The sequence below is a fragment of the Camelus bactrianus genome, chromosome 14 (genome assembly GCF_048773025.1).
Source record: "Camelus bactrianus isolate YW-2024 breed Bactrian camel chromosome 14, ASM4877302v1, whole genome shotgun sequence".
Classification (NCBI taxonomy): Eukaryota; Metazoa; Chordata; class Mammalia; order Artiodactyla; family Camelidae; genus Camelus; species Camelus bactrianus.
In genome coordinates, this window is record NC_133552.1 from 18098591 (window position 1) to 18126338 (window position 27748).

General features: G+C 36.3%; 1 protein-coding gene across 1 annotated transcript in view; it reads right to left on the minus strand.

Moving 5' to 3' along the window:
* The window catches only part of GTF2F2 (general transcription factor IIF subunit 2), a 121406-nt gene that overhangs the window by 18285 nt on the left and 75373 nt on the right, over positions 1-27748 (minus strand). The window contains exon 6 of the mRNA XM_010951384.3: positions 3240-3339. Within this exon, the coding sequence (XP_010949686.1) occupies positions 3240-3339 (100 nt within the window). The remainder of the gene's footprint in view (positions 1-3239; positions 3340-27748) is intronic.

Here is a 27748-nt window from a genome sequence, read left to right on the forward strand (position 1 = left end):
TTTCCAACTCCCCTTTTATGTTTCGTACAAAATATTTTTCCTTATTTTTATCCTGAAAATTGCATACAAAGAATTTCAATTGTTAAAAAATGAAATACAGGGCTTCATGCTTATATAGCTCCACCTGGCGAAACTTTGAAAATATTTCAACATTATATTGAGTTTAAAATTTTTTATTGAGCATCTTGATTACAAAACCTCTAAATCATTCTTGTTGAATGAACTATGTTGATGTTTCTCAATCTTTTAAAAATAAATGTCCCTGTCTGACAACAATAACAAAAGTTTTATACTCTTCCTACAGTTGGTATTATAATACTAAATATACTTTTAAAAGCTATGCAGGTGACTCCACCCATTTTGATATACTCCCATGGGGGGAAAAATCATTAAACCTTCAAGTAATGTGATGTGGTAGATTACAGTCAACCTTTGTTAATCAAAGATTACTGTATGACTCATCACTGTAATTACATTAATATTAATGACTCATTCACGCTATGACAAACTTAACAAAGGTTGAAACCATGAACTGAAATGTCACTTAATGTTAAAAAGAGTCTTGAAAGTGGATATGATAGCTTTATGTCCTAACAAGGAGTTCAGAATACAATATATTTGTATTTATTTTAGTAGTAAAAAGAGAACAAAGAAAGCTATTCTAAAAATACGACATTTAGAATCTATCTTCTATACCTGCCAGGTCGATGTAGTGTCAATGTCACTCTGAATATGAATTAGATAGAGGTCAGAGCTTTGATACCGGCAAAAGTGCTAGCTTTGACTGACCAAAGAGAGATTTTTCTTTTGACTCAGAAATGATGGTTTGTGGCAGTTTAACAAGAGTGACCCTTGTAGTGGAATTTAGGAAAAAACAATTATAATATACAAATATAGACCCACTAGGTCAAAGGAAACAGTGATAGATTATATCCCAATGGGGGGTCTGAAAAGGCATGACCAGAGACATAGAAAGAAGTGACAGCTTATTGAAGACAAACATTTTATCTATTTGGTTCACCAAGAGTAGGTATCTCAGGCACAAAGAAGGCATTAAAAAAATATTTTTTGTTGAGAGAAGACACATCTTAGATAACTGTGGTAGGACACTGTTGTGGCTAAGCACTAACATTCTTCCCTAGCTTTGTCCCCTTCCCATTCCAACAGGAAAGCTTTACTGCCCACTGTAACAGTTCAGACAATACATGCTCATGGTGACAATTCCAGCAATTGAAAACGATTTCATAAAGAAAAAAATTAGGTTCTTGCACATACCATCAAAAAAAAAAAAAAAACAACTGTTTAAGTACTGAACTAAACTAATTTTTGGATATTTTGTTTCTGATCTTTTCCTATCTTAAACAATAGAGAGAAACACTACTGTGTATCATCTTGGGCATTTGTCTTACTATGATAAACTCTTAGATATAAGACTGCTAGACCAAAGGATATAGCTGTTTATAGGGCTTTTGACACAAGTTACCAAACTTCTTTCCAAAAAGGTTATATCTTTTTATAGCCTATAGAAAGTGTGGTCTGTCTTACCCTCACTGCAATAAAAACGTACACAAGAGTAGAAACTGTATACAGAAGCCTGGCCCATAAGTGGAGAAAAAAGCATACTCAGGGGCTACAGGAGAAGCATATTGATGATAAGAAAGGCCAAGACATTTAAGATGTATCCCATTTTACTTCTTTATCTCCATCTGGCTCCAGAAAGTTCTATGCATGCTCATCTAAGAGAAGAAAAGACTAGAACAGAAGAGGACAAAGAAGTAGACTTCCATCTACTTGTCTCAATCAACGGACAACACAAAAATGTCTCTCTTGGATTATCTGATACTTAAATTTGCCCCACTTAGATCTTGCCTGTCCTCTTCTTTAGTTTACTTTTGCCTAACCAGAGGCTATAAAATGGAAGCCTGGGCAGATAAGCTGAATTTTGACTTGTTTGACTTAATCCACACAGTGTAGGAATTTTAAAATTTGAATGTCTTTAGAAGGGGCACGTGGACTCCAGTTCATCAAAGTCCCTACCTTTTATCTTCTTAAATTTCAATATTCTGCTCAGGAAGATGCCTGCTTGGCCCTGCAGGTATTTGCATTTGCTACCTCTCACATAAAATAACCACAAGAAACTCAAATATCATAAAGCAGTTTGTTTGGCAGATACTATTCTGTGTCATGGATCATTGAGAGTAAGGCTCCTACTCACAGAAGTAAAAAACAAATTTATGGTTACTGAAGGGGAAGCGGGTGGAGGAGGGATAAATCAGGAGTATGGGATTAACAGATGCACATTACCACACATAAAATAGAAAAACAATAAGGATTTACTCTATAGCACAGGAAACTACATCTGATACCTTAAAATGACCTAATATGGAAAAGAACTGAAAAAAAAATCCAAATCATTTTGCTGTACATCTGAAACACAATACTGTAAATCAACTATACTTCAATTAAAAAAAAAAAAGTAAGGCTCCTAAATCAGACTGCGTGGTTCAACAACTATACTGGTTAATTACTGGCTATGTGACCTCAAGTAAGCTAACCTCTCTGTGCCTCAGTGACTGTATCTGTAAAATAAGGGTAACAGTAGTAGTTACAGTAGTTACAACAGTGCCTGGCACAAAGTACACATAATATGTATGTAATACATGCATGCACTGTAAATCTGTGTATATATACATATCTATATATACATACATACACACACAGAATATACTCTTACAGTATATATAAGATATAATTCAATAAAAAAGATTTAAATATATATATAAACAGGTAGTTCTCACTTGGCATGGTAGTGTGAGGCTGTAAAAATGCCTGTGAAAGCTGAAACTATGCAAAGCAACCTTAATAACTGATAGGAAAATTCCCATTGTTTCATGACCTTTACATTTTTTTGTTAAAACAATAAAAACCCTCAGTTACACAAGAATAGAAAAAATAATAAAGCTAATATTTACTAATTTAAAACACTAGAAATATTGAAAAATGGTTTTATTTCTTTGAAAAGCTTATCAAGAATTATTTGATGGTTGCTGCCTTCTCACTGTATTACTTAGGACTCAGAGTGAACACCATCTATATACTTGGCAAACTGTTATATTCCTTACTAAGTCTGGATAATTCAAGCACCTCAAGCAAGATGTGTGACTACTGAGGTCCTTTCAAAACCTAAGAGCCTATGATGTTAAAGACAGGACAGAATGAAGAAAGACATGAAGACTTACATTGTATTGATGATTAGCAACAGGTTTGTAATTGGTTGTTACAACTTTGTCCAGTTGTTGTGATAGCCTTACAGGCTTGGAAGATTCTTCTATTTGTAATCTGAAAAACAGAGGCATTATTAACAAACTTACTTGTGTATTAGAGTGATACCTGAAGAGCTGTTCCTCTAATTCGTCTTACTCAGGAACTAATACTTAATATACAAAAAAGTAACCTCAGAAGATATACCAGCCTTAATACTTCAAAAACACACTCTCTGTATATGACTATAATGTAGAAACCAGACCATAAGTTAAACATACAAACTATCTCATTATAGTTCTACAACTTCCTTCTAATCCTATACTGTACAGTCAAACCTTAACTTTTAAAACAAAGTTACTAATTAGCTTTACATTTCCGGAAAAGATCTGCATGTAAAATGAAACATCTTAAATTATATGGTCTAAAACTAACCAATTAATTCAGGTATTAATTCAAAACCTCTCTTCATCTGATAAGAGATAAAAGTAGATAAAAAGACACATCAATGGACTTAGAGATGATTGTACTAAGTGAAGTAAGTCAGACAGAGAAAGAGAATATATATCACTTATCCGTGGAATCTAAAAAATACAATACAAATGAACTTATTTACAAAACAGAAAGAGATTCGCAGACATATAAAACGATCTTATGGTTCCCAAAGGGGAAGGGGGAAGGGATAAATTGGGCAATGGGATTAACAGAGGCACACCATCATATATAAAACAGGTTAACAACAAGGATTTCCTATATAGCACAGGGAACTATATTCACTATCTTGTAATAAACTATACTGAAAAAGAATAAAAAAAGAATACATACACACACACACATATATATAACTAAATCAGTTTGCTGTACACCTGAAAGTAACACAATATTGTACAATATTGTAAATCAACTATACTTCAATTAAAAAAAAAAAGATGACATATCAGCATGTAGGATCTAGTGGTCAGTAGCTGCTTTACTGGGCAGGGCAGATTAACAACATTTCCACCATTACAGAAATTTCTTTTGGACAGCACTGGTCTGGAACTATTGTAGGACTCCACCCATCTAAATTAAAATATAACTAAAACTATCACTTTTAGAAAAAGAGCCATAAAATAAATATATGATACTATGTATATAGTGTATCATAAAACATAATATTTAACTAGTACCTATATATTCAAAGAGCAATCTTAGGAGATTTTGTTTAGGACTAAATATTACCATATTTAGTGACTCACATTCAACCATTTACTTCTTATTTTAAAAATTAGATTAATTCTTTTGGTATATGAGCAGAATAAATCTAAAAAATATTTTAATGGGGAAAAAGGTGTAGCTTTCCAAAGTGAGTACTTTTAAATGACAAAAGGTATCATTGTACCTTTAGACTTCTCATCAGCAAGATATCAGAATACAAGAATATATTTAAAGCACTACAGGAAAAAAATTGCCAACCATGTCTAGCTAAATTATAACTAAAGAGTAAGAGTGAAATAAAAGTATTTTTGTACAAAAACAAAGTTTTCACAGATCCTCACTGAGAGAACTACTCAAGGATTTATTACAGCAAGAAGTAAAATGAACCCAAAAGGAACTAGTGGGATGCAATGGTCACAGCAAAGAAATTGAGAACCATGTTAGAAAATTGCCTAATTGATACATACAGGTTTTTTTAAAAAAAAGAAATTGGAACTAACATGAAAGATGGGAAGAAAGAGATCAGAATGAATGCATTTAAAATTCATTTAAAAAATTTTCTGCAATAAGCACTTTCATAATCAGAAAGGAATTATTCTTAAAGGAAAATGCAATATTGTTTCCTGAAAGGTTGGTTTGAAAGCCTTAAACATGTTGGTCATTTACAAGTAATACATGCTGAACATCACATATTACTTTAAATTCTTTGGTTCAACAGAATAGGAACTAAAAATAATTTTCATTTAAAATTTCTTCAAAGGCAACAACTTGCAATATAAAAAGTATCTATTTTCATAACATTATTACTTAATTCCTTGGATGAAGTTATTTCTCTGTTTATTTCTGCCTAATTTCAGGTATATAATACCAAATTCCTCAGAAGACATCTACCAACTGCTTTTTTAATTTGAAAGCTATAAACACTATGTTTTGTTTTTACTATGATCCCCAAATTCAATATAGTCATTTCTGTATTGAAACATATTTATTTTAATTCTTCTATTTATAAATCCATATGTATCCTTTTAATACATAAAATCATTATTTTATGAGGTGTAAAAAAAGTACTCTAGAAATATCTTTAGAAACCTATTGCATATGTAACCATCAATCATAAGTACTTTGTTGCATTGTTTTTCATGTGCCAAATATACTTTCTATGAACCACAAAGAAAGCACTAGCTAGAGGTCTAGATAGAGGAGATTTCACCTAAAGATGGACTTGTACTAAGACTCCTTCAATGGCCTCTTAGCTGTTCTCGGGTGACCCACAAGTTCCTTCTCATGATTGCATGTCCCTTGGGTCTAGGCCCTGCTTATCTCTCAGCTTATTCCACTGTCCTTCCACGGCGGCACTGAGCTGCAGCTAGGCTATGACCAGGCTTTAGAAGAAGTCTCCTACTGGCAATCATCTAGCAAGTGTTTACTGGGTGCCTATGTCTGACTCAGTGAAGAAAAAGACTTGCTTTAACCAAATGCTCATCTATAATTATCTTCAGGACTGAAGAGGGACAGGGGGTTGGTATGACAACTGACTGCATGCTGCTATGAAGTAAAGATTAACTCCAAGGTGTTAATCTTGACGGTTAACTGCAACAGGACAGTTCATGCTTGTAAGAGGTGAGGCAAAAAAGACTGGATGGAAATGACTCCTCCAGGCTGAGAGGGTGTCTCAATAAAACTTTAGAGAGAAAAAAGTGATTGAAGACAGATAGAGGAATGTTTACAAAGAGTTAGAACAAAGCATGTTTAACTCCTTGAGAAAAAACAAAACCAAACCATAATTAAGTGGCAGCCTGTTTCTGAACAGCTGTCTGTGTTCTAACCTTAGTCCCATCCCCTTAATACAATCAGTTCTTAGGGGTTTGGCCTCTAAACGGTAATGTATCTGTTATGCTGCCAATAAATTACCTTTCCTGTTTTAATCATCTCGCTCCATAATTTGATCTTATGAGACTTTCAGGGAGGGAGGTATGTGCTAGCTTCTTCCTTCCACGTTACATGATTGTTCCCGTTATTTCACAATTTGAAAATTCCTCAGAGTTTCAGTTTGTTTAGGTAAGTGCGTTTTTATAAACGGTAGCTTATTTTTGTCACATTCTTATACTAGAGTTTATTTTCAGCCACTGCATCTTGATTCAGGTTCATGTGGAATACTTTCCTTTCAAGTCTAACACAACTTCATCATCCGTAGAGTGTCGTGCCATTTTTACCGTCAAAGTATTTAATCTTTTAAATATATAAAGGAAAACACTGAATTAACTTCTTAAAAATAAAGCGCTCACATAAAAATTTAACCTTCTTATTGTACATTTAAAAAGTCAACTCCAAGGGTTTGGTTTTAATTAAAAGAGGATATATTATGATTCAAAACTCAAAAGGTTAATCTATGGACTGAAAATATAACATATTTTAAAAGAGCTTAATGTTAAAATACTTTAACCTGAATAGTTTAAAATAATTTAGCAGAGTTCTTTACTTAACACTAAATAATTCATTTAACATCTCATGAAGTGTCAGAACAATTTGCAACTCCATTTCACCAGTGAACAATGCACCAAATTAAACATCACTGACCTCAACATGCCTTCAAAGTCAAAATAAGGTTTAGCTGGCCTTGTACAAAGTAATATAATTTGGAAATATTTGGTTTGTAAAGGTGAACAGCAAACCACATACAGATACTTTAGGCTGAACTAGGAGGAAGCTACAAGTTTTACTGTTTCAACCACTTAAAAAAATGGATCTTAATTTTTGCAGACAATTTTAGAAGATGGTGTTTTTTTCAAGACATAATAATAGAAAAATATTATTCTGTGATCATCTAGATGCAGCCAGGCCCTGTTTTACAAACCATTGAAAAAAAAAATGGTGCTAATTACTACCACTATTTCAGGACAACTTAGAATATATGTCCACATTCTTGGAAGACAAGGACTCACTGAATTACCAGTCTTTCTAGAACTATTATTTAAAGAGTCAGCTTTATCTCCTGTTTCTTACCATCAAAGAAAAAGCTCAAGGGCTACATGACCAAGGAGCTGAAACCCTAATAAAAAGACTATAACAAATAATAGACATTTAAAGAGCACTTACCATGTGCTAGAAACAGTGTTAAAAGCTTTACCTACATCATCTCAATCTCATTTTTTCCTTTAGGAAAGCAAAAACAGAACTGGAACTTAAAAATTTTTTTTTCTTACTCCAAGTTTCAAGCAATTAACCTACGCAGTCCCTAAAACAATAAAGTCCCCTTATACAGTCTCCAAAAAGGCCATATGAACAGAATAACACCTCATTAAAAGCTCATTGAGTTTAGTTCAAAGTAAGTGATTCTCTTATAATAACTATAAATAGAACATAACCTTTAAAAATTGAGTCACTTTGTTACACACATGAAACTTGCATAACATTGTACATCAACTATACCTCAAAAAAAAAAGTATTTCTTCTCAATATTCATCAAGCTGCCTTCAACTAGTCCAATTCTATAACACACACATGGAAAGAACATATTCTCCTTTACAACACTGAAAAAAAAATCCTACTAAGTCAATATCATTAGCCACTAGGCTATAATCATGGTCCATAATCACTCTTACTAAAATTAAAGACCTTCATTATACTTTATTAAGATTTACGTATTATAGTGGGAATTCAATTCTCAAAGCATTTAGTATAGTCTGAAAATATAAAATTCATTAAAAAAAAAACCACATAGCATAAACATCCCCCAAATATTCTAAAGGATGAACACTAGTAAGATTTAACAAAATGGAAAAAAGCCAAATTCTATTGCTCTAAGCTGCTGGCAGATTGCTGACAAGAGGTCTACAAATTCTAGTCAACAGACCCCTCATTTACCTCACTAAGTACAGTGCTTCTTATGCAAAAGTAACTCAATAAATATTGGTTAAGCAAATGAACAAATGACACCTTTACTGGACAATTAGATCACAAAGGAAAAGGCCAAATCCCATATTAACAAACCACAATAATGCCTGATTTTATACATGAAGACTATTTTCATGCCTAAGCAGAAAACCCTAAGTAATACTGCTTTGCTAATCTGGTTATCAACTATAAAATTAAGCAACTACAAAAACACTGAACAACAAATGTTTTCACCAGGAACTGCCAAAGTAGGAGTCATTTTATAACATAAATATCATTATTTTAGCATTCATCTGTCCTTTGTGTTCTAGCGACATTTGATTGCAATTTATGCTATTCTTAAAATGACAGGTCTTACAAAAGAAGGTGTATTTTGTTAAGATGTTGACTTCATTTTTGAAAGGGAAAGAGTAAAGCAGTGAAGGAGGTAAACCGTGCCTCCCAAGGGGGAGGAGGAGGCTGACATTAGCAGGGTAAGAGAAAGAGAGAGAGAGAGAGAAGTCTCCCAGCAAGAAGCAGCAAGAGCCAGAAGTGCTTGGTCCAAAGTCAGATTAAAAAGGAAGAAGGCCAGATGAGCAGGTGGACAGAGGCTGGGAGAAAGGCCACGTGAGCTAATAACCAGGTGTCTGCTGAGCTGATCACAACTAACACAAAAAAGTTCTGATGATGCCTAGTTTTAAGACAGTACATTTACAGGAAGTTTCAATAGGACAAAAAGAGCTTCTCAGAGGAATAGTCACAGTGGTACATGTTAGTCTATTAGAATGTGAATTTGAAAAAACGTTAGCTCTTGCAACTGACAAGTAATCAAATTATATCCTTATCTGGCAGGACTACTAGGTTTATAGACAGTAACTATTAAAATTAAGTAATTTAAGGGGCTTTTACAAATATTTGTTAATTATTTGTAGTTTTGTGAAAGCAGGGATCTTGCTCATATCCCTAAGCCTGAGAATGGGCATGCAATATAAACGTGTTGAATAAATAAGTGAGGAACAAAAAAGGATGAAAAGAAGCAAAGTTTTAGGCTGCATTTAATCAGAGCTGACATTCTGGTTGTCAAATCGCAAGATTTACAGTAATGTTGGCTAACATTTAGATTTGGCATTTAAGAGAAGAGACTGTAATATGTATTAAGGTTTAATTTTCACTCTGTAGGAAATATCCAATAAAGGAAAAACCTCCATTATTTACTTACAATGTTCAATATAGCAGGCATTAGCAATATGCAACTATTTAAATCAATTTAAATTAAAAACTCAGTTCCTTAGGCACAGCAGCCACATTTTAAGTGCTCAGTAGTCACCTGCGGCTACCATATTGGGCAATTCAGATACAGAACACTTTCATCACTGCAGAAAAGCTGTACTGGACAGCACAAGAGAATCACAAACGCAAGTGTCTAAAAAGGTCCATCAAGTAAACTAGAATGTAATAGGGAGATATGGGGGCCGTGGGGAACTGGAAACAGAGAACAGGCTCGATCCCAAGTGGGCAACAAGGAAGGCCTTGGCACTAGCTGACTGTTAATCTGTAGGAAAAATGCAGAGTCAGATTTTTATGTGAAATCATTTATTAAACACTGCCAACAAATACAGTTTTTCCAAAAGGACAACCCTCCTCCACCTCGAAACAAAAAAATCCCTCTAAACCAAAAAACATGAACATTAGCTAGACCAGGCCACTATATCCCAGAGGTTTTTGTGTTTTGTTTTAAGCAAAACAGCAGCAAAGATTTAAGAGTTGTAAGTAGAAATGGGAAAGCCATGGCACAAGTGCGTCATAACCACTGGCGTCAAGACTAGACAGTTCTGTTGAAGGACCAGCAATTCCCTCCAGATCCAGTCCCACGCTGCCCTCCTGAGATCCATGACTGGCTGCTGGACTCCCCCAGATTGCTCTTAAGGGAGTGCATTTCAGCTGGTGCATCAGACTAAGAGTCAAAAAATATCTCCTACATAATACAGAAATTTGATTGTTTTGGGCTTTTATTAAACTAGCAATTTCATATGATCCTAACAGCTCCCTCTCTTTTATTTTATTTTTATTTTTTTTAATGGAGGTACTGGGGATTGAACCCAGGATGCATGCATTCTACCACTGAGCTATATACCCACCCTCTCCTAACAGCTCTTAGTGGAAGACTTAACACAGTAGAATTCTACGAGAATAATATAATTCAAACACAAATTAAGTCCCAGTGTAAGGGTGACTTGCCTATGACCACATAGCTTGTCAAAGGCAGAAGGGGATGGAAAAATCAAGATTCCTTGTCCAGTGCTCTTCACTTATATCAAAATTGCATCTTAAATATAATGAAGCAATCCAGATGTCTTTTCAAGTCAGTAAACATATACTATCCCAATTTAAAATATTTACAGCTATTTAAGAAAATATGTCCATTCTATTAGCTAGCAAGTTGTCCAGAAGGGGCCCACACCTGGTGAGAGAATGATGACTCACACTGGGCTTTCTTTTCTGCTAGACTTTTGTTAGAAACAATAGCCATCAACACTGGTTTTTGGTATGTGCTGAGTAAGGTAAAATAAACGACTGTAATGAAAACACTTTACACGTGTCTTGATTTTTTTTTTTAATTACTGCCTAATTTTTGTTTTTCACTGAAACACTGTAAGACTGTCAATCCCTTGTCAAATTTTCACTTCTCCAGGAAGAACATATATCATCAACATTCCAGAGAGTATCTATTTACCTGTTAGCTAGACAACACAGAATCTCCATTCGACAGTCCAAAAGATAAGTATCTTACCTGATGGCCAGAACATTTCTACTACATTACACAATTTCCTTTTCTCTTATATTCTTTCCTTATGTAGTCTATTTATTATCTTGAACTTGAAGGCATGCTCATTTAGCCTAAGCAGCCGCATCACTTCCCAGTCCCCAGCGCTCTGGCTGCATTCAAGTTCTACAGATGCCCCAACTGAAGGAAGGGGGTCAGGAAGACAGCACCTGCAACTCGTTCTTATATGAGTCTGGGAAGGAAAAGGATATCTAAAGTTTGCACTGCCTGAAGTTTTTGTTCAAATAACTATAAATTTTGGTCACTTACAACTTATCCATTGCAATGTGTTTTTTCTTTAGTATAAGGCAGGCATGATTTCTTATACCACCTTATGAGAGCAAACAGTTTTTCACCTTGGAAAGTTTGGATTCCAATATAGGTGTGTATATGATGGGGAAACGGAAGAAGAGGAACAGGCAAGGAGGAAGGGGTGGGGGGGCAGAAGGAAGCAACAGTATTTGATATAAGAAACCAACCTTTTACTGCTTATGCTTTTCCTGTTAAATACTCTAGTCAATATTTTAGTGCAGGCATAAAGTAGAAACACATGAGGAAAAAAGTTTAATTCATCAAGGACAATTTATTACTGCTCAATTCATGACCAAGTAGCTACTCTTCTATGCTAGAAATGAAACTACCTTAACCTCCAATGGATGATGAATGACAAAAATACTTAAGTTTTATTTTTAAGAACTTTTCTTTTTATTTCCCTTCTCCATACTCCAAGAGAAGCAAAAAGCCTAAACAATTTGGTATGATTCCAAGAGGTGAGGGTGAAAGCTTACCTATCGAAAGGACTAGAAACAATATTTATCACTCAGTACAGCCGGCCTTCTGTACCTGAGGATACAAAACCCATGGATAACAAGGTCCAACTGTACTACACCATTTTACGTAAGGGACTTGCACATCTGTGAATCTGGTGTCCACAATGGGTCCTGAAGCCAATGTCAGGTGGATACCCAGGGATAACTGCATTCAAAAAACCAACAAAAGACTTATCTTTTGTATTCAGATTCATGCTGATAATTTTGCATTAAAAAAAAATCAGTAACTAAAGCAACCCTATGGTATTTAGTATGACTCCGAATAATGCTTATTAGTTTAGAAAGAATGTACCATACCATGGTATGGCAGGGTCTGAAACCAGACTCTGGTTTTAAGGTCCAGTTCTATTACTATGTGTTACTTTGGTCAAGTTAGTCAATCTCCTCAACACCTTGGTGTTCTCATGGGGGAGGAAAAAAGGATTATAAAAGCAGAAATAAGTGAGGTAATCTTTATGAGACAATCTTTAGTAAATGGCCTGTCCCACAGTATACATTCAGTACATTTTAGCTATTATTGTACTTACTGCAATCATTCAAGTAGCCATACTACACAGAAATGTATGGAAGTCATTTTATTTAAATAAACACAACTTTTAATAATTAACAGCTTCACTGATTAGATTTTAAAAGGAAGACTTATGAAATCTGTGTTCATCCTTCATTCTGATGGAAGATATTTGGCTACATCAGATTAAAAGCTTTTTCTTTGATCTCCTCTGACGTTTTCAAGGATAAGAAATTTTCTTTCTAAATGCCATTCAACTGCAGGTAAAATGTGTAAAGCTCATGGAAGTGCTAATTAGAACTAATACTAATTTAACCATAGCATGAAAAGACACATTAAAAGTATGGTAACTTACAGAGTTTGGGGTAACTATATCAGATTTTTAAAACTCACCAAATTTTAGATGTAGTCAAAATATTCTGGGGTTTAATCTTAGGGCACTCAAATCAATCTCTCATATATGACTTTCAACTAGTAGTAACTAGAACATGTGACTGAGTTTAACGAAAGTAGAAAAACGCAGTTGAACAGAACGTCTCTTTGTTACGCAGATAATTCATGACCATTTTAAAACTAAACAGTCTCAAAAATTATCCTTCCCCATCTTTCTCGTCATAATAAAACATGATTCAAGCAGGTTAAATATTTTTCTTCCCAGGAGAAAGGGAGGGTTACCTCCAGACAAACTGCATAGTGGGTGCAAGTGAAGGAAGAAACTGCCTTATTCCTCTTCTTCCCTTTGCTGTGAACATCTATTTTACTTAGGCTAGTGTCCTATTTTTCACCTCTTTGATCTTTTTAGTCGATTTTCTCTAGATTTTCCATATAGCTCTAGACTATCTCATATGCTTTTTTTTACCTCACTGGCCAAATAGGCTAATGCCTTCAGGCATTACGAAATAACACTTGGGTCCCTTTCTGCCCATAATCTCTAAGGATTAGTTTAGATTTTTATATCCTTTAAATAGTTTGCCTAACACTTATCTACACTGATCCCCATAAACTTTTGTGTGAGATGGATCCATTTAGACAGCATTTAGAGATCTTCTTGGCATCACCATTTCATTCATGCAGCCCAGATTCCACCATGCAGATTATTTCCGTAAACAGAAGGGGGTTGTTTAAGTACTAATTCTAGGGGCTCCTGCTGCTTAAACTCTCCCATTCAGCTAAGTAACTGACTGCTGCTTCCTTATGGAGTCTTCATGCACAACAGGAGTCCACAGAATCCCACAGTGATGTGTGTGACTCAGAGGATGACTGGAAGACAGAACTGTGGGCCTAGCAGTCACTGTGGTAGCTCTGTGTGATGTACTGGCGACTGTCAAGTCCTTGAATATTATCGAATCACATCATATACATCTTGATTAAAAATACTTTAATCATAAAGTACTTAATAAACAGAATGCAAAAGCCTTTTCTTTTCATTAAGAATTGGAATGTATTCATTATTTTAAAGCTGAATTTGGTTTTGAGAGCTTAAAGTCACACAGGTTTTACCTTTGTGGATAAAATTCTTTAAAAATTAGAAAAAACTGCTAGGAATTACCATTAATATAATAAAATTAACTCACTTTCATAATAGAAACACTAATGCTCATATGTCCACCATACTGACTTAAAGTGGTGAGAGTAATGATTACATTAAGGTTTTCTATTTTCACAATTTTGTCTGTTCATGTTGCCTCTCAAGAGACATTCAATCCCCACTTTTGTAAGCTCCCAAAACTTCTTAACCACTGATGGGTAAGTAGGCTTCTGGTTTGGTATCATTTGGTGGGGAATTATGAACACTGACATGAAGTTACCTGGCCAATATGCAAATTTTCTCTTACATAGAGCCTATGGGTAGATTTATTAAGAACTGAATATATGATTTTATAAGGTTATTAAAATAATGTTTTCTTTCTATTAGAGGGAAGAAGGCATGATAGAAATGTTTCAGTCTGGTTTTCTAAATATATAAAATGCTACCTTGTTCTATTCAAATCTAGGTGTTTTTTTTTAATAGCTGGTTTTAGTACAAAGATAAGGAACTTAGCATATAGGAAAATGGTTTCTAAGAACAAGACGTGGGCAAAAACAGTCCTGATGCTTTATGGATTTAGACTCTATGTGCCATTTTACTTGCACTGCTAGCTTTATTTAAAAGCAGCTTTACCTTTTAGTCACTTATTTTATAGCCTGTAACTGCTACAAAATATTAGGGGTATCAGGCTCTTCTTCATGTAGCTCTCATTAGTCATAGAATGACTACTATAATGGGCCCAAAGCAAGTGTATAAAAACATTTTCTGCACCATCAACATGCATGGATGATACAAATTATTATACAGGCTACTTATGGTCATGATTCATATTCAAGAAGGATGGACAAAATCCATTTTACTGTGCTAAACTGTTGATATGATTTGGGTCATTTATCTTTGTAAATGTTGCTTTTTTCCAGTTGTGGTAACGCTTTTATACCAAGCTTTCCCCCAGTTCCCTCCAGTGTTGTTAGCTGAAGGCGAGGGCAAAGTCTGCATCCACAGGACAATCCAAAGTAATATGCTCAAATAGCAACTGACCCTACAGCCTTGGTCTCCTAGCACAATTCATTCAGCAACTGAGTTAGGCAGGAAAAAGTGTAAAAAAAAAAAAAAAAAGTATGTATATGTGTGTGTGTGTATATATATATTTGAATGAACACATTCTAAAATCTGTCCATGTTTCTCCAGGCTCAAAATTTAGAGCCAAGGAAGAAATCAGTAAGGATCTGAGCTTGCTGTATTTTTATGCAGATCAAAACAAGAATACAGATGATTAAAGGGAAGTGGGCTTTTGTGGGTTTCACGCACATACAAGGAAGGGGTTAAAGTATGGAGTGTGACTGGTGAAAGCAGTTTAGGTGTGAAATGAACTTGGTGGTTAAAGTGAGCCTTTGCGTATTTTATAGCAGATGGTACAGCAATAATTTTTGTATCGTTTAAGATGAGATCAGATTCTTGAAACTGTGAATTCTATCACAACAAACAGGCTATGCTGTCTTGTCCAAATAATGTATATTAGAGAACGTGTATTTTCTGCAAGGTATATGTTTATACTATGTGAAATCTGAAGAAAACACATTTTAAAAATGAAAATAGATTTATGTAACTGTCAGCTTCAGTAGTGACTGAGAAAACTGAGGGTGGATGTGTAGGCGGGGAAATGAATGAGGTAATGTGGTTCAAAGAGGCTGACCTAACAGAAATCGGGTAACAGAAGGCTGGAAAAATTACCGTGATGAGAAATACTTTCCAATTTTCGTATTTATTATACTGTAACTTGAAGGCTTATAACCGGAATTACTTAAAATGGTTTAAATAAGCTAAGCACCCAAGATTATCAAGCAGCCCCAAATGCTAACCTCTGATCACTTTCTTTTACTCCTAAAAATATTTAGGTTAGGGATTAAATAAGCTGCTTATGATGATAGATTCAATGTTTCTCTAGCCAGTCACTGTGATATATAATGCAAGTATGAATCATTTTTCCAAATTAAAATGTCTATGATCCTGTGACTACGTGATGGGTGCCAAGACAACAGTGGAATCAAACAACTTCTATTCAGCAAATTTAAAAATACCACTCTGCAAAATTCCAGTTGTCTGAGTAGAAATCAGAAATATTAGCTGCGTATCATGTCAAACTGTAAGAAGCTACCCAGGCATACACCAACCAAGACACTGTTGCTATGGTGACTAAGCAAATGGCTACTTCATTAGTGACTCCATGAAACTATAAACGTTGAAGTAATAGATGCGAAATATCTGGCAGTAAAAGGCCATAAACGTGGGCTGAGATTCAGAGAGAATTCTGGAAAAGATGAGGTAAATTTTAATATGCTGTTTTAGCAACCTTTGAAAAATTAAGAAGAGAGATTTTACTGCTAACTAGAACCAAATGAAGCCAGGGGGGGAACATCAGAGGAGCGGTTAGGCTCAAGAGAGAGTGCTCCATTTAGGACCAGCTGCTGTGGTACTGATAGTGATGTTAGAGTGAGAGTCACTTAGACTATCATTTAGGATGGCAAAGGGAGGAAGGAGGACTCCCTATCGATTCACTGCTTAAGACTTCCCACTGTGAAGGGGGTTTCAGGCCATATGGTATCACTTTCTCTCTATCAAAACATGAATAAAGGGGTGCGAAAATATTTCTGCATATGTTTCAAGAATTTAAACTTCACATTCAAGAATGAAAATAAAAGCTGGCTGTGAACTTCTGTAACACAGTGCAATAGATTAATGCTAGAATCAGGCTTATCTCAAAGAGCTTAAATTCTCCAGCATTCCACATACTCTTACTCCAATCTCATAAAAACAAAGGCTGTGAACTAAAAAACCCCAAACCTATATTATGACTTTTTAAATTAAAAAAATTAAATTAAGTATAGTTGATGTATAATATTACATGTTACAAGTGTACAATATAGTGATTCACAGTTTTTGAAGGTTAACTCCATTTATAGTTATTATAAAATATTGGGTATATTACCCATGTTGTGCAATATATCCTTATAGCTTGTTTTATACCTAATAGTTTGTACCTCTTATTCTCCTACCCCTATATTGCCCCCTCCTCCCCTCCGCAACCCCTAGTTTGTTTTCCATCTGAGAGTCTGCTTTTTTGTTATATTTACTAGTTTGTTGTATTTTTCAGATTCTACAAAAAAGTGATATCATACAGTATTTGTCTTTGTCTGACATTTCACTTAGCATAATACTCTCCAAGTCTATTCAACTTGCTGTAAATGGCAAAATTCTTTTTTTTAATGGCTGAGTAAACTTTCTGACTTCTAGTAAATACCAGGCAATGCTTTGCTTGTTTTTGTCCTTGTTTTGATTGGTGTAAACATCAAAGTGTAACAGCCACACTTACTAAACACCTCAATTGATCCTCCCAGCTTTCGATTAGGACCTTCTAATCCTGTCCTATTTACCTCACTGGACTTGTGCACTCCACACCACAGCAGACTCTGCCTTTCACTTTCTATTTTTATGGCTTTTTCAACAGCATTGCTCAAGACACACAAATTAGATTGGAATCACATTGTCATGCCAAACTAAGCTATTAGGAGTCAATCCTTAAGATGGGAACTAGGGGAAATGGTCCACTGTCAAATGAAGACTAATTGTGTCAGTAATAAGGAGAATGAAGCAGGGTAAGGAGACCTCTGTCAGGGAGAACAATAAACAAGGGATGAAGAGAAGCTACGCAGCCAGTGACTGGAAGAGTGGAGAGCGTGTGAGAGAAGAGACAGTTAAGTGTACAGAGGACACTGAATTCAAGAGCGTTTTGGAGACCTAATACAAGCCAGGCCCAGAACCAAGTACTGGAGGAAAAGCCACTACAGAAAAGCTATCAGCTGTTGGATCAGTGGGCAAGAAAGACTGCTGCAAACAAAAAAGCTTTAGAAGTTCTGAGGATTCCCTGGCATTTGCCATTTTCTTTTCTATCCTCACTCCTCCTTTTCTGCCTGGCAAACTCCTCCCTGGGCCATCACCTCCCCAGCAAAGCCAGCCCTTCCTCCCAAGGGGGCTGCTCCATTTCCCACATTCTTTACTCTTGGCTCACAGCTCTGCCTGGATCACGATGGTATTCCCACAGGCACCTGCAAGGCAGTGCTGTGGGCACTGTACTAAAGAAGGAAAAGCAATCCAGTACGTCACTCCGTTACTTTCCACCTCATACACTCCGTTTCTGTTACCCACCAGGGACCATCGTAACTACGGATCTGCACTCCTTTTAAAGTTCATTAGCAAAAACTGTAATAGAAATCTTCAGTGAAAGCAAATGAAGGCAAGACTATCAGAGAAGAAATCTGACTCAAGCAAAGGTTTTGTGATACTAGCTTTTAAAGACAGTGCTATTGAGGTATAACTGACATACAATAAACTGCAGGTACTTAAAGTGCACACATGTTTGCACATACGTACATACCTGTGAAACCATATGACAGTTGTTTTGGAAAAATTGCCCAGCCTTATAATCTAGGTTCCTCGGTGCTGAATTGTTTTCCCTGTGGAGCAATCAATAAACTCAAATTGAACATTTTTTGGTGGGGGGAGGTAATTAGGTTTATTTATTTATTTTTAATGGAGGTACTGGAGATTGAACCCAGGACCTTGTGTAAGCTAGGCATGCACTCTACAACTGAGCTATCACACCCCCTGAATTTTTAACATTTGTATCTATCTCTGATTAATAATCTCAGGAACTTAAGGACACAAGTTTTATTTTGTATTTTTAATGAAATGATAACCATGGATACACATATTTATGTAAGACTTCTAAATTTCATATGCTAATGAAATATTTTTATTTGTCAGTATACATTTGCAGGCAATATAATTATATACTTTAAAAAAAGAGAAGCAACTACTCAATGATAGACTAAAAATAGTGCAAATATATAAAAGTAGCTTTCTTATATTCCAGCTATTATATTTTTTAAGGCAAAAGCAGTTACAATAGCAACAAAAATATAAATACACAGGGCAACCCTTACCAAAAATGTTCAACTTACATGAAGAAAACTACACTGTTACTGAAAATACAAAGAAGGCTTGAATAAATGGAGAGGACAACTATATTTTTGAAGGGGAAGATTAAATATGCTAAGAAGCTGATTCTTCCAAAATAACTGTATAGGTTTAAAACAGAAAAATTTTTTGAATTTGGGGGAAAAAAACTGTTCTAAAATTGACATGGAAGACTGAACAGGTAAGAAAAATATTTTTAGAAGTACAATAATGGGGACCATTATATTCTAGGCATTAAAATATATTAAGCCACAATAATTTGAATGGTACATGTCTGATACAAAACTAGAATGATGAAGCAGAAATGTCTCCTTAGAAACAAACTCTATGATGTGTAAGAATGAAATTTATGACAAAGAAGTGTCACAAACCTCTTAATAAGGCAAGAGATATTCAAATAAAGTGCTTATAAGAGGAAAAGCTCCACACTGCAGGATATGCTGACAGGGAAAGAAGTCAACAAGAAAGGCCGACTTATATTTGGGAGGTGGGTGAGTAGAAGGGATGCTCCCCTCTCCCATCCCAAGTCCGTGACTTTAATATTCTGACTCCAAGGTATTGTTCAGACCTCAGCTCCAAGGGGCCTGGCCCCTGTAATCCCCTTCCCTGGTAGCCTCTGACCAGCATTTCCAGACATCTGAGGCAGTGAGCAGGGGGTCCAGGGGACCAGCACCATTCCAGAGACACAGGCAGTGCACATGCAAACTGAGGGAATGTCCCCTCCTTTCTCTCCCCAGCTGTGGCCCTGGCCAGGCCATGCTACACTAACCTCCCCTCCCCTCCTCACTCTTTCTCCTCCTTCCTGCTTCTGCCTCCCTCCCCTCTCTGCCTCCTTCTCCCTTTCCCTGGCTGTTTCACCCAGGAGGAGGAAACTACACATAGCTCAGTTTTTCATTTTAAGTGAATTTGGCTGGGGAGCTGAATAGGGCTCCCTCTGATCTGAAGAAAGCTTTTGGTGCTTGTCCTCATTACCATCTTGACCTTTCCTTCCTGTCCTGCCCTGTTTCCTTTCCTCCTCCTGAGTTCATGTTGTAATAAAAGATTGTTGGTGTATTAAAAAGAGGGAGGACAGGACAGGCTTAAGAAACATCTGCAGTGAAACAGCAACCAACGATACACTTTTAGAGCTAAGGTTACAACGTGTCACGTTATCAAATTTATTTCTGATTAGGTAATACAGTTACATGGTATAGAATCTATAAGGTACAAAAGGATACATGATTAACAATAAGCCTCCCCTGGGCATCCAGATCCTCTCCCTGGAGGCAACCACTGACGATCTCTCCTGTAAACTTCCAGATGCAGTCAACGACACTTCACTTCTGAAGGAGTTGTTGGGCGGAAATGTGCCTGTGCTCTACGCTCTAATAACTGCAGTCTTTGGGAGACCGCTTGTCACAGGCCAATGTTATTCTTATGGAAAAGATTAACTGTTGGCGGGTATTTAAAAAATAAGAAATTGCCACACTTAATCATAGTTTCCAGTAATTTTATCTTAATATAGGGGTAATAAGTAGAAACACAAGCCAGTGATTTAAAAAAAAAAAGACTTCTGAGATAGTTTAGATTATAGATGAATCACTGATCAGGTTAAATACAGCACTTTCTATACACTATCTGAAAACTGTACCTCCTTGTTAAGAATTCCTTCTCAGCCAGACTAGTACTTCTCAAAATGTGCTCTCAGGACCACTCACCTCAGAATCATTGGGCTGCCTGTTAACAACGCATATTTCTAGTCCCAACTCAAGACCTTCTGAGTCAAAAACTCTAGGGGCTAGGCTCTAGAATCGACACTTTTAATAAAGTTCTAAGGTGATCTGCATACACAGGTAGAAGTCTGAGAACAACTGGGTACTACATAAGCCCCAGAAACCCTGTTTTTGTCACTCATTTTAGGCGCAGGACCTAGGACGATGCCTGACAAAGAAGGTGTCCCATAATATATGTTGAAGATTTAATAAATGTACATTGGGATTAACTGTAGAGTATCTTAATATGTTGTCAACACTCAACTGATTTTGAGACTGCACGCTTCATCCATGATAGAAATTTGAATAAAGAGTAATGAAACAAGCTTTGGAAATCAACAGCTTTTAGAGCTGAAATCAAGTTGTATGTCTCAGTTTCATGGCAAAGCACTTGGAAAGATGTCAGGGAATTTAATTGGCAATATTTTATTATATATCCGAGTTTCAGATAGATAGTACAGTGTATCATGTGACCCAAAGGAAGGGTTCCAAAAATGAGACATTCTACATATTTTCTATTTTGTGATTTATTAAAACACATGACATCTGCCCTAACCAGTACCAGAAAAGAAGCAAAACAGAGCATCTCAGCAACCAAAACAGATGTTACAAGGCCAAGTATGACAGCTCTGGGCACCTGACTCACAGGCGAGCCCATTAGACCTTCACTCATAGTCTACTCAGTCTTCTTTTACACACATTATTCATTCTAATAGAATTTTAAAACTGGTTTCCTAGCTCACAGAAAATTAAAAACACTAAATCAGAACGAAGAGAGGGGCTGCAACAGACAGTAACACAATCAACTTGACAAAATGATAGCTGCTAAGAGAGGAGTGAAGAACTATATAAAACAATCAGAAGAACTCACAAGGCACAATACTACGTGGCCATCTTGTGAAAGGGAACCCACTCTCCTGACAGTATCTGAGGCAGCCACTGCATGATTCAAAAACAGGCGTTCATAAGAAAAAGGTTAAAGAGAAGTAAGTTACAGTCCCAATAAATTTTATATGTGAAGTATGGATATAGGTATAATATGCAATATTTTTGAGAAAATATATGTAATATATTTGAGAAAGATTTTCATTCATTAAAGCTAATTAAACATTTTTTAAAGTTGCGAACTTTTAAAAATACAGTAATGGCTATTTGGAAAACTATTAAGAAACAAGTCATTCCCCTAGAGTTTCAGGAAGAAAAAAGGTATCAATGTACCAAACCAAAAGAAGTAATTTTCAAAACAAAATGTCCTTGAAAAAAAATAATTTGTTATCTCTTTGTTGACATGGTCAGCAATAGTTTTTCCTATTTTCTACATCTGAAGGACAGTACAGCATATATCCTGCCATTTAGTTACCATTTAGAATCCACATGGAAATTATTTCTAGAAAAGTCAAGGTTCTGTATTCTGTGAATTATTTTCATCTTGAAGAATAATATTTTATGAAAAAGGAATATTTTAAATTTACTTTATAAAAAGTGCTACTGGAATGATAAACAGACAAACAGATGTATAAAATCCTAGTAATTTAATGAGCTACAATAAAATGCCATATGGCATTCAATGTAATTTTGTAATAAGTACTGAAAATCCTGTGAACAATAGCATTTGGCCACCACCACACCAACCCCCTGCAAAACTGATGTGTGTACCAGATAGTGCTGGTAAACAACAGATCCGTAAATTAACTTTAAATATTCCACATTCATGTTCGCTTCATAAAGTGTGTGTGTGTGTTTCTATACAACACCATCATTTTGGACCATGCAGTAAAGGCCTTTTAAAAGCCAGAAGATCAAGTGTAGTTCACAAAGCAGATTTAGTATTTTTGTTTTGAAACTACACAGAATGTTGCACATCAAAGTGCAAACTTTCTAAAGTGAGCTACTAAAGAGCAGGTAAAGCATCTTACCTTTTTGTTCCTGAGTGTCTGGTACATACATAATAGGTACTCAGTGTTCACTGAATAAATGGTTTTACATAAACCTGTGAAGCTTGGGCTGTAAACCCTTTGGTATTATGATTTAATATATTGATTCTGAGAGGAAAACTCTGCTCATTCTATAATATTAACTTCAGTTTCAACAGGTAATACCACTTTCCCCTGTCCAAGCTATAGTATATATAGTATGTGTCACACCAAAGACATGCTATTTTAAAGGAAAAATGATTTCCTTGAGATTTTAAATGTAAGCTCATTCAATTTTGAGAATTCAACAAAAAAGTATTAGAATTTAAGAAAGAAAAAAACCCTGTTAATCTTAAGATAAATTCCCAAAATGTAGGAGGCTAAATAGATTATGAAAAACATTCATTCAAGCAACAAATATTTATTGAATATTATCACGTGGCAGGCACTTAAAGCTGGGTGACAGGGATACCGTCAGTAAGTCACAACTGTGCTAAGAACACGACAAAACTGGGTCATGGTGTAGCAAGTAACGGGGGAAGGGAGGCGGCTATACTACTTCACCTAGGAGTGGTCAGGAAAGGCTATCTGAGGATGTGACGTATGACCTGAGAACTGCATGATGGAAAGGAGGCTGATTCTTTAAGATCTGGTGAAACACTTGTGCTTACGTTGAAAGAGCCTTGAGATGGAACTGTTCTTGTTCTGAGGGGAAAAAAAAGGGCAGCTATTTTGGCTGCTGCCTAGGGAATGGGAGAGGAGTGTGATGGAAGAAGATGGTGAAGAAGGTTCAGGATCAGATCACAGTTTGGAAGGCCAGCTCATGCAAGATTCCTGTAAATTCTAAGCAGGGAAATGGTATGATCTGACCTGCTCTAATGACTGACTGCTATGTGAAGAATGGCCTACAGGGGGAATCAGGGAGCTAGTTAGGAGGAGACTGCTACAGTAGAGGTGCCCTGTGCAGTCACACTGGGCGCGCACTGAGAAGGGCTGTGCACTTGATTTAATGCAATGCTGTCACCACTTTGAAATTCTTAATAATTTATGAAAAAGGGGCTCTTATTTCCATTTTGCAATAGGCCCTGCAAATTACGCAGTTGTTCCTAAATATAGGTGACGAAGGCAGCTTAGAACAGTGTAGCAGCAGAGGTGATAAGTAGCAGGTCAGGGTGTATAGTGTTGGTACAGCCGACAGAACTTGAAGATGGATTGCATCTGTCTTGTCAAGAAAAGAGGACTCAAGGACAGCTCCTACGGTTTTTTTTTTTTTTAAACCTGAATACCTGGGTAGGAACGGTAAAGGCTGGGGGAAGAACTGCATTAGAGGTGTGAGGGTGGGTAAAAACCAAGAATTCAATTTCTGGCATGTGAAGCTATGATGCCTGTAAGACATTCAAGTGGCGCTATCAATGGGAATGTTGTATACGTATGAGTATAAAGGTCATGAGAGAGGTCTGGGCTGGAGATACAAACTCTGGAGTTACCATGTATATATTTTTAAAGGGGAGAGGATCACTTAGCAAGACCACATAGAGGGGAAAGAGTTGAAGAGAGAAGCAGGAGCTATAGAGGTTACTAAGGCAAGAGGAAAACTAAAGGTCACAGGAACCAAGGGAGGACAGTGTGCCAAGGACAGAGCCTTGAAGGAGACCTAGAAACTCCCTCAGAGTGAAATAACGCTCAGTCAGTGATTCACTGGATCGTCTGCCTGCTCAGTCTAACACTGAAACACCCTATACTCAGCCCTCTGTCCACCCTATCTGCCAGGCTGATCTGCCGTTTCCTGAAACACTCTTATTGATTTATCCCAAATTACGCTGTGCTGTTCTACCTAGAATCCCTCCCTCCTCCTCTCTATTCAAATTCTAGGACTCCTTTCTCTGACTTCACCAAATTAATATTTTCTGAAACCTGATATTTACTGCCTGTGCCAACCTCTCATACTATATATAATGATATAATAATCTAAATTATTTAATACCCATCTATGATCCATTTTCTAAAATGAATAAGCTCTGGCTGCTTTATGTTACACTGCTTAGTACACACTAGATGCTCAATAAATATCTGTCGAGCAAATGAGTAATAAATGACACTTTGAAGCTATGAAATATAGGGAAGTGACAGAAGTAGATAAATTAACTTGGCATGCAACAGCTTAAAAGGCATGACTCATCATGATCTAAGCACTAGGCAGCCTGTGAGACAAAACCTAAGTCTCATTCCTTCCTTTTTTCATTCAACAAATACTCACTGTGTACCTACTACGTGCCAGGCACTCTTCCAGTCACTGAAGTATACCAGTGAATAAAGCAGACAAAAAGTCTTGCCCTTATGGAACTGCACAGTGGGAATACCACTCGCTGGCATTACTCTGTTATTGTGTAAGCTTATTACTAAGCCCACATCTTTCTCTCCTGTTTTTCCCATGTGTCTATTATTTTTCAGTCTGAAAAGCTTCTGCTTGAACATTAATTCCATCTTCTCAGTTTTCCTCTTATATATGACACATTACACGAAAAGGGTTTTAGATATTCTGAGGCCTTGAAAGTCACACACGTACAAATCAGTACACAGTATATGATAACCGTGATACCAGGGTATACTGAAGAGAAGCAGACCTTCAAAATGGCACAGCTACTAGCGCATCAAAACTACTCAAAGCATTACAGATTTCACAGAAACTTCGCAAAAGTAAAATAATAAACTCCATAGACATAAAATCATCTAATAGTCTACCTCTCTCCAGTAGATACACGGAGCTTTGAAGTTCAATTAAGTTATGCTATCAAAGTTCATTTTTAAGTTGTGGGATCTGAAATTAGATAAAAATTCTAAACTGAAACAATGAAGCCATTATATATCTTATACATAAACCCATAAATGTTACCCTATTTTATAATTAATAGAACCACGGTACTAACAATATTACTTTAAGTTGCGGGGCATTAGGGATCTAGTACCAATTTCTCCCTGCTTATACGTTTTTTTCCATAAGCACATCAGATTAGGAAAGTTACTATAATTACTGTTGTATAACAGAACAGGCTAGCTTGGTAAGGACATACAGTTTTCAGGTCACCTTTTTAAAAACTTGTACAAAGGCATCATATGGATTAGGTAGTGATGGCCCTGATCCTGCCTAAGGACATGAGGCCACTTCTGTGGGTCACATTTAGCAGCAAGTTGCAAATACTTAGAACAGATCTCCAACAAATGCAGTTACCCCAGATCTACCCACTTGGCCCAGGGAGCAGAGATGATTATCCTGGTGATAAGCCCTCCCGACAAACGAAAAGGACTACTCAATTCTGTGTTTGGGCCAATTTATAAATGGTCTAATTTCAATGACTTTTCTTCCTTTCCCATGAAAAAAAAATCTACCTACTCAAATACCCTGAACAGGTAATCTGATGGCTATTATTTCACATTTAGTAATAAAAGGCTTAATATCAAATGCCCAGTTTGACTTACGCCCATGTACCCTCGAAATGTATTCAGAATTGATAGAACAAAAAGGATCAGCACAGGATAACAAGTAGATGCCTAAAGATAGGGATTACTAAAGGGAAAAGAAATGAAAAAAGGAGACACTGGGATAATAAAGATAAACTTTCCATACTTCACAGTTTTGCTTAAGGTTAATGCCCTGTTGATTTTCAACTGTGAGTGAACAAAGAGAAATTGTGTACCAAGGTATTTTTATCCTGCAAAGCTGTGAGGCTTTGTAGAAACACCACCACATGCCAATACTGTTTCTCAGGACCTGTAATTTGAATCTTAAATACAGCTAAATGCATTTTAAAGGAGAATTAATCTTGGAGAGATTCATTAATCAAGGTATACTGTAAATTCCTAGCTTAAAAATGCTGATTTTTTTTGGTCAATGACTCTACTAGCATTTATTGAACATAAAGCTATTGGAACAAAGGTGAATGAGATTATAGTCTCTTACCTCAAGAAGCTCACCATCTAGTCCGGACATCAACTACAGGAATAGAAGTAAAGTAAAAAGCAAAATGCGACGAGTGGTTTATTAGAAAAAGCACTGTAGGAGCTCGGGGGAGATGGTGCTTATCCTGTGTGGAGAGAAATGGTTGGGGGAGGTTTACACTTGAGCTGAATCTTAAAGGATGAATAGGTGTCTCGCAGGCAGAAAAGCAAGAAAAGAGCACTGCAGACAGAGTGACGTGGAAGTACACGATGCACACAGGGAAGAGTGAAAATGACTGGTTTTGCTACAGTGCACACTTGCGTTGGAATGGCAGCAGAATCAGAAGGGGTCAGAAGCCCAAGGAAGACAAGATGGTGGGCAGAAGAGATGGGGGAATTTCAAAGACAAGAGATGTTTAGGGTGAGACAATAGTACCCAGATACTGACAAAATCCCTCTCCTCCTCCTATCTTAAGGTAAAAATACCTGAAGACTTCTAAGAAGAAAATGATATAATACCTTTATTGTTTAGTTATGCCAGTGGTTTAACTCTTTATATATATTCCCAGTACCTTCTTTACAATCATTTGGAAATCCTTATTTCATCAGAATAGTAAATCTTCAAGGGCAGCCCAAGGGCTGTGGGGACAGCTGTTAAGGCTCTTCCGAGGAAAACGAGCCATCTTTACTGTCAATCTTCCTAAGAAGTCTTCCCTGCACCAAACAGCATTCCCCATAAGGATCTGTGGTAGTCTTTTAAAAAATTCTGGGTAAAACACCTTGACTAGTTTCTTAGGGTAGTTTTATCGCACTGGTATTTTTACATGTTTACTACAGCTATCTATTTATAACACATTTTAAAATTATTGTTCTTTAATGAAGACACCCAACTTCTCTCACATAATCCTTCACTATTAAGTGGTAATTAAAAGAGAAGCAGTTCAAGGGAAAGGACGTGAGAACAGCGCACGCTATGACAACGATAGCTAGCTGCCTTCTTGGGTTAGCTCTTTAGGACTTTCCGGTCCCTGGTCTTTGAAAAAATCCTTGATGAAAAAGATTTATGGTCCTACATTTGAAAAATCATACA